The 13,098-nt window shown below is 43.8% G+C and overlaps 2 protein-coding genes and 1 long non-coding RNA gene across 4 annotated transcripts in view; all 3 read left to right on the top strand.

The window, feature by feature from the left end:
- The first annotated feature begins 126 nt into the window (after nucleotides 1-126).
- LOC133026831 (uncharacterized) lies at nucleotides 127-1,371 on the top strand. 2 transcript variants are annotated; one of them, XR_009683233.1, is made up of 4 exons: nucleotides 127-173; nucleotides 782-993; nucleotides 1,077-1,173; nucleotides 1,275-1,371. It is a non-coding gene; the product is annotated as an uncharacterized LOC133026831 (long non-coding RNA). The 2 variants fall into 2 exon arrangements; XR_009683232.1 differs by having other exon boundaries at nucleotides 1,077-1,191.
- Nucleotides 1,372-1,842: 471 nt separating this feature from the next.
- On the top strand, nucleotides 1,843-7,151 carry LOC133026823 (uncharacterized). The gene is made up of 6 exons (XM_061093797.1): nucleotides 1,843-1,917; nucleotides 1,995-2,128; nucleotides 2,584-2,806; nucleotides 3,084-3,177; nucleotides 4,830-4,893; nucleotides 5,659-7,151. Exons 1-6 carry the CDS (start codon nucleotides 1,854-1,856, stop codon nucleotides 6,577-6,579), a joined length of 1,500 nt encoding a protein of 499 aa, XP_060949780.1. The 5' UTR covers nucleotides 1,843-1,853; the 3' UTR covers nucleotides 6,580-7,151.
- Nucleotides 7,152-7,971: 820 nt separating this feature from the next.
- Nucleotides 7,972-13,098, top strand: part of LOC132996678 (transmembrane protease serine 6) — a 12,058-nt gene continuing 6,931 nt past the window's right edge. Inside the window, exons 1-11 of the mRNA XM_061067016.1 lie at nucleotides 7,972-8,010; nucleotides 8,717-8,846; nucleotides 8,914-9,065; nucleotides 9,219-9,277; nucleotides 9,788-9,975; nucleotides 10,812-11,016; nucleotides 11,143-11,279; nucleotides 11,455-11,567; nucleotides 11,688-11,797; nucleotides 12,715-12,857; nucleotides 12,972-13,070. Of these exons, the coding sequence (XP_060922999.1) occupies nucleotides 7,972-8,010; nucleotides 8,717-8,846; nucleotides 8,914-9,065; nucleotides 9,219-9,277; nucleotides 9,788-9,975; nucleotides 10,812-11,016; nucleotides 11,143-11,279; nucleotides 11,455-11,567; nucleotides 11,688-11,797; nucleotides 12,715-12,857; nucleotides 12,972-13,070 (1,375 nt within the window). The remainder of the gene's footprint in view (nucleotides 8,011-8,716; nucleotides 8,847-8,913; nucleotides 9,066-9,218; nucleotides 9,278-9,787; nucleotides 9,976-10,811; nucleotides 11,017-11,142; nucleotides 11,280-11,454; nucleotides 11,568-11,687; nucleotides 11,798-12,714; nucleotides 12,858-12,971; nucleotides 13,071-13,098) is intronic.

Genomic DNA, 13,098 nt, shown 5'->3' with positions numbered 1-13,098 from the left:
CACTGTGGGGAGCAGAGCTAGATTCAAACCGCGAGACATCCTGATTATTAATTTCTCAGAAGTGACCTTCAGCGAGTTTGAACATTATTTCCACATCCTCCTTGACACTTGCCTGACGTTCTCTTACAGGGAGTCAGGTGGAATGAAGCACTTTGAAGCAGCGCCATCAACAGGTGAGGCATTAAAGTCTTTTAGTATAAACGACAGACTATAGATGTAGAGCTTATTTGGTTTTGTACTTTCACATCTGCCACAATACAAGAATAAACTTCCATGTGTGAAGAATAACAAAAATGTAACATCTCACCTCTCAGCCGGTGGTGCTTGATGTGGTGAGGGGTGAAACTAAGCACTGAAGCGTTTCAATGCTTGGGTTTTTTAAAATCTGAAATCTACTTTTAAAATGTAAATCAAAGGGGATCTAAGTGGTGCTGTACAGGACTCTGGATCACAGCTATAGGCGGAAGGCTGGGCATTAATTAAATCTAACATAAAATGTAAAAAAAAAAAAGAAAAAGTGTTGATCCTGAAACTTGAAGTTTGACTAAACATAGAATTCTATTTATATTTTATGATAACTGTCACACATTCAAACAGGTGTTTTTTCAGCCATGGAACCAGACGCAGATGTGTCTATTTCTGCTTTTTGCTTAACTGTTTGCGTCACAGCTATATCTTGACATCTTTGCGGTCAGAAAGATATCAGAAGGTTACAGGTATAAAATATGACATGTCCTCCCTCTCTCACTCCTCCTCGGTTGCATCTGCTTCATCTGCACAGAATGAGGAGGAGGAACGAGTGAGCTACAGGCCGGAGCAGTCGACCGTCTCTCTCTGCAAACAACAGGTTTTAGATCTCCCAGAAAAAAAACAACTCATGATTGATGACACAACAAATGGAGAGAAATAAGAAAACTGCTCTGCTGGTTCTTCTCGCTGCGCTTCAAGTCCTCAGCGACAGGATGGAGGATTGTCCCGACCAGCCAGTTTCAAGTTAGTGATTTAATGATTTTATGTAAAGATCTTCTGAAAAAAATCTCACATGACAGACTTGGCATTTCACTATTTCCCCACAGATCTCACTTGCAACACTGACTTCAACCGTTACATCACTTGTGTGTGGAACAGTGCGTCTGAGCACAGGGAGGCTCAGTGCAGACTTCACGCCAAAAGGTTGGTTAATATAGCAAGGTAAGGACGGCAATCACAAAGATATAATATATGTATTAAAGTAATACAGCATGCAGTGATGTGAATAATCTTTTTCTCTTTAGGGTTAGCATTAGTCGTGAATACAGCGCTTCCTGTGACATGGAGCCCGCTCATGTGTCCGGACCGGGGCTGAGGAAGTGCACCTTGGTGTTCAATATAGATGACAAGGTAAGTTTGAAATTCTAGATCCTATTAAATATCTTTGCTTATCAAATGTGAGACAAATGTTCCTGTATTTGTCATTTGCTTCAAACCTGTTTAACGTGCAGGGACATAGCATCTATACATGTATACACCTCTAGTGTGTTCGAGAGGTAATTTTGTGAGTGTAAAAGTTCAGCAAAGTTAAAAGCCGAGTCCCCCCTAGTCCAGTCGATACTGCCAATGCCTCACATTTGCATAATCATGTCAAGTTTGTTATGACACCGAACAAAGTCAGGGAAAGTGATGTGTTGGAGAATGTAAACCCTTTCAAGTGATAACACAAACCCTGATATGAGCTGAACATTTTAAACTCTTTTAAAGCTCTTATTCAGGAGAGAAACTTTCCAGCAGCTCTGATTCATTTACATGTTTTTCATCATGTATTAATATTCTTTTGTCAAATGTTTTCTCAGTTCCAGACCTTCCACGAACTGTCCATGAACCTGGATTGTGGCCCTGCCAAGAAGATTTTGACAATCTTCTTCAAGCCATCCTGCCACAGTGAGTATGATGAATGAGTGTCTGTGACTTACCTTGTGATCCATGTTGACCAACAAATCATCTGTGTGATCCCGCAGTCAAGCTGAATCCTCCCGGTAAACCAGGTGTCAACGGCACCACCGCGTCCTGGATCTCCAACGTGGGGAAAGGCCAAAGAATCAGTTATTACAGCGCCCAGCTGCAGTGGAAAAGATGGGATCAGTCATGGAGTGTGTGTATACATTGTGTTTGTTTTAATACAGTGTGTGTGTGTGTGTGTGTGTGTGTGTGTGTGTGTGTGTGTGTGTGTGTGTGTGTGTGTGTGTGTGTGTGTGTGTGTGTGTGTGTGTGTGTGTGTGTGTGTGGTAAAACTCAGTGTTGGGAGATCTTGAGAGTGAATCTTAGATGATTTATTACAGTGGCCCTGAGGGTCAAAACAAAACCACATTTAACAATGTTGTTTTGTTTCTAAAATGTTAGATCGGGTTTTGTGAAATGTTGTATTTTGTCTCGGGATGTTTTGTTGCTTTTTCGAAATTATTTTTGTTAAAGTGTTGTGTTGTGTGAACTGTTGTGGTCCACTCTAATACTTACACATGATCTGTAGAAAACCCAAACATCAGTTTACGGACAGACCTGACTCTCCACCTGTTGAACGTCCCCCTGTTTGTTTTTCTTCTTCGCCAGGATCCCTCTGTGCAGAAAAAGCAGACGATAGACAAAACCTGTAAGCGGGACTGCACAGCACAGCTGAACGATGACCTGCTCGCACTCGGAGAGAAGCACGAGGCACGTGTGCGAGTGATGACGAATGAGAAAGACTACTGGTCAACGTGGAGTGAATGGAGCCCCACTGCATCATGGGTGTCCCCTGTGGGAACCACAAGACCACCATCCCAACTAATATCAAGTAAATGTTCAATGCCAAGTATAACCAAAATAATTTGGTTTAGTTTAACCTCAGTGGAAAGTAAGTTTGGGGATGTTTTTCGTGTCAATAATTCCAGGGAAGGAACCAGTTGGACAAACTTTAAATTAATAAAGAAAAAAACGACGATTCTCTTATACGACATGTCAAATAAACGTATTCTCTTTTTGTATGCACACATCCCAGATTTTTGTTCTTTCCATTGGGATGAACACAGTGTGCCGACCTCTGAGCTAATGAGAATCCCTGTGTTTGTCAGGTTTAACTGGAGGCATATTGGCCGTGATCATCGGGGGTGCAGCGCTGGCCTCGATTCTGGCCGTCATCCTCTTTAGGACGGAAAAAGCCTCTTGGTGAGCAGACCCAACCACACAAAGAAGAAATCTGTCCTATACAGTGCCTTGCATAAGTACCCCCCCCCCCCCCTTGGACTTTTTTAAATTAAATTTTGTCATGGCATAACCACAGAATATAATTTATTTCATTGTGATTTTATGTAATGGACCAACACAAAATAGTCGATGATCTGGAAGTGGGGGGAAATATAACATGGATTTCAAAATGATTTACAAATAAAAATCTGAAAAGTGTTGAGTGCATATGTATTCACCCCCTTTACTATGAAACCCCTAACAAAGATCTGGTGCGACCAATTGCCTTCACAAGTCACATTTGCAAGTCACAAAATTAGTAAATAGGGTCCACATGTCTGCAATTTAATCTCAGTATAAATACACCTGTTCTGTGAAGGCCTCAGAGTTTGTTGGAGATCATTACTGAACAAACAGCATCATGAAGACCAAGGAGCTCACCAAACAGGTCAGGGATAAAGTTGTGGAGAAGTATAAAGTAGGGTTAGGTTTAAAAAAAATATCCCAAGCTTTGAACATCTCACGGAGCACCATAAAATCCATCATCAGAAAATGGAAAGAATGTTGCACAACCGCAAACCTACCAAGACAAGGCCGTCCACCCAAACTGACAAGCCGGACAAGGAGAAAATTAATCAGAGGAGTGACAAAGAGGCCCATGGTTACTCTGGAGGAGCTGCAAAGATCCACAGCTGATGTGGGAGAAACTGTCCACAGGACAACTATTAATCGTGTACTCTACAAATCTGGCCTTTAAGGAAGAGTGGCAAGAAGAAAGCCGTTGATCCATAAGAAATCCCGTTTGGAGTTTGTCACAAGCCATGTGGGAGACACAGCAAACATGTGGAAGAAGGTGCTCTGGTCAGATGAGACCAACATTTGGCCTCAATGCAAAACTCTATGTGTGGCGGAAACCAAACACTGCCCATCACCCTGAGCACACCATCCCAACAGTGAGACATGGTGGTGGTAGCATCATGCTGTGGGGATGCTTCTCTTCAGCAGGTACAAGGAAACTGGTCAGAATTGAGGAAAAGATATATGGAGCTAAATACAGGGCAATCCGTGAAGAGAATCTGATGCAGTCTGCAAAAGACTTGAGACTGGGGTGGAGATTCATCTTCCAGCAGGACAATGAACATACCCAGTCAAAGCACAGACCTAAATCAAATTGAGAATATATGTCAAGACTTGAAACTTGCTGTTCACGTACGGTGTCCATCCAATCTGACTGAGCTTCAGCTTTTTTGCCAAGAAGAATGGAGAAACCTTTCCATCTCTAGATGTGTAAAGCTTGTAGAGACCTACCCCAAAAGACTTACAGCTGTCATTGCAGCGAAAGGAGGTTCTACCAAGTATTGACTCAGGGGGGTGAATACTTATGCACCCAACAGATCTCAACTTTTTTGTTCTCATTACTGTTTGTGTCACAATTCAAGGTATTTTGCACCTTCAAAGTAGTATGCATATTGTGTTGATCAAATGGTAAAAAGTCTGTTTAAGTCTATTTGAATTCCAGTTTGTAACAATACAAAATGGGAAAAAGTCCAAGGGGGGTGAATACTTATGCAAGGCACTGTACATGCATTGAATTCTGTGTTTTCTGACAGCTACTATGTCCTTCTGTACTTCAGGGTTTACGAGAAGATGAGAGGTCCAGACCCTGGGAAATCCTTCCTTAAAGATGCCAATTTCCAGGTGAGCATATCAATTATTTTCATCTTATCGCTTGATTTAGTTTGTTCCAGTGTATTTTAAATAAAGATACACACTTGATTCTTGCGTGAACGGAATATTACAACATATGCTTCTTCAGTTCGTATATTTGGGCATCAGAACAAGCGTTGGACTCTAACAGGTTATTAAAATAGCTTATTTACCCATGTAGCAAACGCAGGAAATCAGTTGTGTTCCTATGGAGTTGCGTCCAACTACCAAACACATGTGAGTCCAATGTTACCTCTTCAGCAAGTCAGTAATAGCTCTGTCTGTCATTAGGCGTTGGTGCAGTTAGCGTTCGGTGGTTTCCACAGATAACAGCCGCCTGCTGGAAAAATAGAGATGAAACTGAACTAAAGTTTGGCTCGATGTTAAACAGTGAGAGGTGTGAACCAGCTGCACAGCTCTCTGCAGGTCGGTCACCACCAGCAAACGCTTTTTCTACAATCCACAGTATCGTTTTAAAGATGGAAAAAAACTCAACACTTATTAAAGAAGGCAGAGAAGCAAACAAACGGATGTTCTTATGTGGGATGTGAAACCAGACAGAAAAAAATAATCATCAGGCAAAACAAACGTGACATTTACAGAAACAAAAAAACAGGAAGAAGATAGAAAACCTCATAAACACCCTATATTTCTGCTTTTACAGTTGACTTTTGCAGGTTTATAACCTTGTAAATTTGTATTTGTTCTGCACATTGTTAATCACCTCGATGCCTCCTCCCACCTTCTCTCTTCCAGAGCTGGTTGAGCCCTCACCTCGCAAACGAGGCCTTTCTCTCCTCCAGGAAAGTGGAGGTGATCTCCTCTGTGGAGGTGGTCTCCTCCGTGGATCCTGCCACGCTCTGCTGCAAAGAGGCGGCTCTGCTGGCGAAGATGAGAAGTGAAAGCATCTGCCAGTTGAACAGCTCCATATTCCTGAACCCCAGTTACTCCCACCTCTGTCCTCCTTCACCTTTCCTCCTGCCCGACGGCGGGGATCTGCAGCCCTCTGCCAGTGATGCACCTCATGGCGCTGGTCACAGTTTGGGTGACGTCAAAAGTGCTGAACAGGTTAGAGAGGAAGAAAGAATGAAAGAACTCGAAATGCGACTGTTGCTTTCCAAAGGCAACAACAACAGTGAGCCACGGCCAGTCGTTTCTGACTATGAGAAGGTTGAGAAGCTCCAGGACGAATGCTTTAGGCTCCAGAGACTAGACTCAGGGATGTGCAGTGGTGAAGGGGTCAGTCAGGAGAGTCTGGAGGCCGATCACATCAGTGCAAATGAGAGTCATGACAAAGCACCGGAGGAGAAACAGGGAGGGAGCGGACCAGTTGATTTTCAGAAACTGTTTGCAGGCACTGGAAGAGTTTTTGGCAAAGGGTCAATTCAGGTTTGTTCCGATTATGAGCCAGTGCAGAGGCAGCAGCCGGAGAGCCCAGAGCTGCCCAGCATGGATTCAGGGGTGAGCAGCGGGGGGGAGGAGCGGGTGAGCCACGAGGAGAGCATGGAAGACGAAGACAAGTCCAGCGAATCCACACACTTCCTGTTTCCTCCACCTCTCGCTTCCAGTGCTTTGCCATGTTCAGGGATTTCTTTCCCACAACAGTTCTATGGGTTGAGTCCAAGTCTTCGACCCTCCGGTGACGGATACATGCCAGCGAAACAGGATCCATGTTGAACATAAACTGAAAACTTTTTATCCATCAACATGAAATATGAAGGACTCGATGACAGCTGGAGACATGTAGCTCGTGCAAGTGCTCAATCGTTCAGCCGATTGCAGAAATTAAACGTTTGATTGTCAAGATGAAGAACGTAGCAGGAAACTTTCCACTCTGTGTTCTCACAACTGACTCGGACGTTTGTGCTCTCAGGCTCATTTCAGATGAGATTACCCAGAGTTCAGTGCAGGTGTGAAAGCAACACATGTCACAATGTATCATAAATTTATGAAGTGAGCAATGTCTTTCAATGAAGGGATGACACTCTTTTTGAAAAATGAAACAAGCTTATTTCCAGTCTATTTGATGTTCTTTTACTGTGTTTGTATTAACCTCTGAAAAATTTATATTTTGTTGTAGTAAACTTAACATTTACTACATGTGAATGGTTTTTAATGATATGATGAGAGTCTGCGGCATAATTGAAAGAGCTGGTATCTTTCATGGTTAAACATCAGTGTCTGTTTTTGCCGATTTGCATTAAAGCTGTGTATGTTAAATACACAGCTAATGTCAAATGCTGCAACTGAAGCTCTATAATTTTGGTAAAATTTGTTTTGTATTTTTATATATTTATATATATTTATAATAAAGGATATCATTAAAAAGTAAAGCATCAAGCCTCAATTACATTTATTTACCATAAGGGTCAGAGAACAAAATCTTAGGAGCCATTGCCAATACATTCAAAGACACACACACACACACGCACACACACCCAGGCTGATAAAATGAACAAAATCCATAGGCTGGGCTTTACACATGATATTTTATATTTTGGGTAGCTGTAGAAAACATGCTAAATTAATTATATGGCTGGATTAAGGCCTTGAAGTCAGTGCATTCACTGTTTTTAAAGAATTTAAGACCTGCAGAGACTCTCGGCCTCAAAGGGTTTTTCTCTCTCTCGGTGCAGCAGACTCACGTCGTGGCCCCATTGGGATTTCTTGTTTGCATGGTAGGTGAAATGAACTCTGGGTAACGGGTTGGGTATCTAACTGGGCGAACACGACATCATTCCCATCAGACTTACCTGTGCAGGGGAGTAGACTGTTGCTAGGTGACGGTTGGTGACATCAGTGCGCCTGCTGCCTACCTGGCTCACATCTGCTCTACAACATTCACGATGGAGCTTTATTCCTCATCATAATCATTCAGGGACAAGGGAAATAACGACTTTTTAAAAAAATACTTTCGGGCTGACTAACAGAGATCCTCCTCGTTCTCTGTCGGAGCAAAGTCTGTGCTAACGTGAGTTTCCAGAGATGCTAAACAACAGCTGTTAAATTTGGAGACTCGCATGGACAGAGAGATGGTTTGTCATGGAACAAAGGACGCGGAGTGATGTAATGGCGTTCAAGATCACAACTGCTTCTGTGAAGGATGGGGTGAGTGATGCTAAAAACAGAAATACATTTACGATAGGAGTTTTATCAGCCGCCACATTTAGGTTTCTGTCTGGCGAACGTGTTGAGCTGCTAGAGCAAACCGGCATTCAACAGAACTCGGTGTGAGAAAGATGGATGTGCCTGATTTTCCTTTATTTTAATTATAGGCAGAACAAAAGACTGAATGAAAAAATGAACCAAAACCAAAAGGTGTTCTACGTAGAGGGAGTTTAATCTAAGACGTGTTAGCAGAGGATGTCACACCATGTTAAAGCGCTATGAGACAAATTGTGATTAGTGAATATGGGCTATACAAATAAAATTTGATTGATTGGTTGATTGATTGATTGATTAGCTAGAGGGAAGAGAACATAACCCGTCCTTCTCACGTGTTCTTCTGCGAATGTCTTTTACAGTTCGGCAGGTAGGGACTTAAGGGGATAGCAAGTAGCTACAATGTAATCTTATGGGGCAACTGTGACATTTCACGAAAAGTCAATGGAAAAGGTCTTTTCCAACTAATAAAAGTCTGGATCCTCAATAGAGATAATTGTCACCGTGGGAGATAAAACGACAGAGCCTGTCAACCCAGTGCCTGAATAGAACCCACTGGTAAACTATCCTAATCAGGAACTGCGTGAGACAAAACACGTGTCATCGGATTTTACATTGGACTTTCCGAATTTGTATCTGTTCTCCTCCACAGGTTGAAGCTGGCGCACAAGCTGTGGCTCCACCCGTCAGGAAGACTCGATCCTGCAAGTGTCTCCTGGCCGTTGCCATCAACCTCACCATCCTCATTGTCGGAGGTGTCACGCTGGCCTGGTACCTCCTGGGTGAGTACTTCTTTCTTGTCTTCTCTATTCAGTACTTGAAAGATTTACTCACCTTCCTCTCCAACAGAGTACAGGGTTTGGTTCGATGAGCCTCGTGTCCGGCAGCAGTACGCAGCCTACATGTCCATCCTCAACAGGAACTTCTCTGCTGATCTGTCTTCTCACGGCAGCCCTGTGTTCCAGGACGAGGCCGTGGGAGTAAAGACCATGGTGAGTAGGGTCTGTGAACTCCTGTGATGCTGAGGTAAGCTGGAATAACTTGGATCGCCACAGTCAGAGACTTAAGTGCTTTTCTGTCCCTTCCTGATAGAAATACTCTGAAGCTAATCTATCTTGATGGTGTTTTTCTGTTTCTTCTTTCAGGTCGCGAAGATAATGAAAGGCTCAAGTCTTTCCCGATACTTCATCGACACCAGTGTCTTCGCCTTTGCGTACGTGGATCAAACTTTTTCATGTACAGATCAATAATAACTGCAAATTGCGAAACCAGTGTGACAAAACTGGATCCAGTCTGGTACCAGCTTAGCTGAAAGTGGATGTTCCTGCCCAGAGCCAGAACAACCTGGTTTGACCTGACATAACTCACCGTGTTGCCACATCATTCATCACCTGTGCCGAAGAAGTTGTGTTTAAGTTGTGTTTTTATTTGTTTGTGTGTTTGAAGGATTAAGCAAAAACTACTGCACAGATCACCACGAAAATTAGAAGGATGCAATATTGGTCAGGGAAGAACTCATTGAAATTTGGTTTGGGGAATTTTCAACTCCCCAATAGTAGAATTGGCAACACCAGTCACAATCATTAAGTTTCCAAAACTAAAAACAGATCATCTGGCTCCCTCGCGGGAAATAAATTAGTGTCCGTCCACATGTATGACACGCTTGAACTTTCCGATCAATGCTAATGGTCGTGGGTGTTGTTCTCCGCTTTGTTTGTTGCAGAAATGGGAGTGTTGTGGCTCACGTCTGGATCGTGATGTCGGTGCCAAGCAGCCATGTTGGGTGGCTGACGCAGACGAAGGTCGCTACGAGCCTGGCGAAGGGCCTGAGGGAGGCTGGAGGGTCCGAGGAGGGACAGGTGGTCTTTGTCGATGGATACTTCCTCCACCTCCCTTCGCTGTCGGTCAGCGGTGAGAGAAACGGAGGAGAGAGGGAACGTATATTAGATATGGACGATCATCACTTTGGCATCAGCTTCTTTTGTCTTGAACCTAAAGATTACAGAACTTTAGAGACCTTTAAAAGGATGTTATCACAATGAGATGTAATTTCAGTATCAAAATGTCCACATGTGTTTAAGTTAACTTTCCAGAAGATAGCGTGTGATGTTAGCATCTTGGCTGCGACAGTCAAAGTCACACGTGGTTAGCCAATGCTATTCTCTTGGCCTTGGAGGTTGGCTAAGGCTAGATTTCTATTGTATTCAGTAAGAGACACTGAGACAAGCCACAAGCGTTAAAGCCTGTGACGTCCTCATCTGCAGCCACAGTGTGACCCGCAAGCTGCAACACTTTCATTTCTCTTAGTTACCCACAGACGCATTACAACACAGGGCTTATATTGTTCTCTACATGTAGCGTAGTTAACTTTTGTTAATCATTGAGTTTTAGATTAATCTTATTTTCTGTTTTACCAGTTCTGAAGAGGTCTTCTAACGTCCACTGCTGGGCTCACCTGGCAAAAATGGTTTGACGCAGGAAACAGTGGATTTAAATACAGGAAGTGCTGATAAGTGTGAAAGTTTTACTTCTTTGGGGCCCATTCCTTGTTTGTTGGAAATTGAGTTTCCTCTTTCGTAGGCTGAATGAATTCCTTGTTTTCAGAACCATCTATGACTCAATACCTTTTAGCTCAGTCTCTTACACAAGCTAATGATTGTTCCTGGCCCCCACGAGATCATAGCTATGCTACAATCCATAGTTTAAACACACAATTTACTCATTATCATCAATATGCTTTCCCTCAGACTGTTGCTACCACCAGAAGGTGTTGTCCGGACGCCTTGTGGCTCTCAGTGGCCCCGACACACAGCGCTCCTCCTGCCTGTGGCACCTCCAGGCGGAACCTGGCTCCCAGCTGGAGCTCCGCATGGAGTTACTGCTGCCACAGTGCCAGGACCGGCTGGTGGTGTTCGATTCCCTCACCCCCACCGATACTCGCCTCATCGCATCGTGAGTCTTGTTTCATGGATCTTTCACCGGCTGTGACACATCAGCTCAATCCTGACCCTCTGTGTGACGATGGTTCACTGGCGTCCACCTATAGAGAAATGCCAATTCTCTTATTTATCCTCCCAGTGTTGATGGCTGCAGTCGACGGGAGCGTGTGATCAATATCCTGTCCTCAGGGGAGTGGATGACAGTGGTTTGGAAACAGGGACTTCACAACAGCATGGTCCCCTTCTCTTTATCCGCACAGGCCCGGGACCGCCAAGGTAAGACCACCTAAACCACCACACCTTCCTAACTAGTCCTAAAATCCTCCCACTAGCATGCTGACCCAGAAGCAGGTTCTGTCTTCAGAGATCTGTGAAGCTCAGGCCTGGATGCCATAGAACTCAAGATTAACTTTTGGATTTAATATTGTGAATTTAAACATTTCTCTCCCAGAGTGTAACTCCACCGTAGAGCTGAGGGCAGTGTCAGGGGTCCAGGGGACACTGAGGACCCCCTTCTACCCAAGCTACTACCCCCCAGACACCAACTGCACCTGGGTCTTTATTGTAAGACACGCCCTCATCCTTTTTTCTTTCTCTCCAGGTTGATTTAATGATTGTTGCATTGATGCCTGATTTTTATTTTGTGTGTGTTTGCTCTTTATTTCCTTTTTGTATTTACTCTAGAGGCCCAGTTCATGCATGGGTCTGTCTCTGGAGTTCGAGGGCTACAAGCTGAACAGAGCTGGCGACACTGAGGTCTGCAGCCAGGGTCAGTGGATCGTCCAGAACCGCAGGTGAGCTCCGCCCCGGCTCCGCCTGCTGCTGGGTGAGAACTGTGGATTGGTCCAATCAGATTAGTGTAGATTAGATCAGCATAACTCTGACTCGCTGGACTAAAATCTGAGAGAGTTTTACACTTTTAAATTAGTACTAAGGTCAACAAATATACTGTAAATGTTGAATTACGTATCATTCAGATCATTACCTGTTATTTGTGTGACTTTATGTCGCTTCTGTTTCCCCAAATTACCACGTGAACCATTTTGACGTATGTATCTAAGAATCGAAATGAGAATAACCGAAAGGTCAGTAAACCTCAAACTACAGAACAACACGTTCAGACCTACTTTAATATTTTTTTAGGCCAAAATGGAGGCGGCAATAAATAGACCATATACGAAAGCACCCACCCACGTAGGTCATACACCTGTGTGTGGTGAGACATGTGACAGGAAACCTGTGAAATGTTTCCATACAGGGTCATGAGGTGCAGACCTTTCAGTTGGTTTCATCCACAGCTGTGTGACAGACTCACGCATAAACACCACACACACCCACACACACACACACACCACACACACCCACCCACACACACACACACACACACACACACACACACACACACACACACACACACACACCACACACACACACACACACACACACAGCAGACTACTCATCAGAACACCATTACAGAAAGGTGCTTATTTAAAAAACACAAATAATGAAAGGAATAAAAAATATAAAAATGTGGTGTTCAACTCATCCAACTTTTTGAATCTGTATTGAACAACAGGGGGCAGCAACATCCCATATGTGGCTTTTTACTTCAAAATGTTAAATCTTTTGTGTTTTTCTAACTTCTCGTCGACTATGCAGAGAAACACACAGTAAGTGGAGTCTGATCCCAGCGTCTCTGTCCCTTGCTCAGACGGTGCGGGACCAGGAGTTCGCAGCCGTACATTGAACGAGTCTCCCTGCTGTCCAGGGTGGTGACCGTCTCCATGACGACCCAGGTGTCCCTCACAGGGCCGGGCCTTCAGCTGCACTACAGCGTCTTCAACCTATCAGATCGTAAGCTGTGGATTCAGGAGAGACACAGACATGACGTTTAGATTAGAGAGAGACGATTTGATTTTGCTTCAGTTGTGTACATGTTATTTTATTGTGTGTCTGTGTGTTGTGTAGCTTGCCCAGGCAGGTTTCTGTGCACCTTTAATGGCCTGTGTGTTCCTGCCTGTGATGGAATCAAGGACTGTCCCAACGGACTCGATGAGAGGAACTGTGGTATTTCCATCAATGCTCATTTATTACA

The sequence above is a fragment of the Limanda limanda genome, chromosome 2 (assembly GCF_963576545.1).
Source record: "Limanda limanda chromosome 2, fLimLim1.1, whole genome shotgun sequence".
NCBI lineage: Eukaryota > Metazoa > Chordata > Actinopteri > Pleuronectiformes > Pleuronectidae > Limanda > Limanda limanda.
This window is presented reverse-complemented; position numbering and strand designations above follow the sequence as displayed.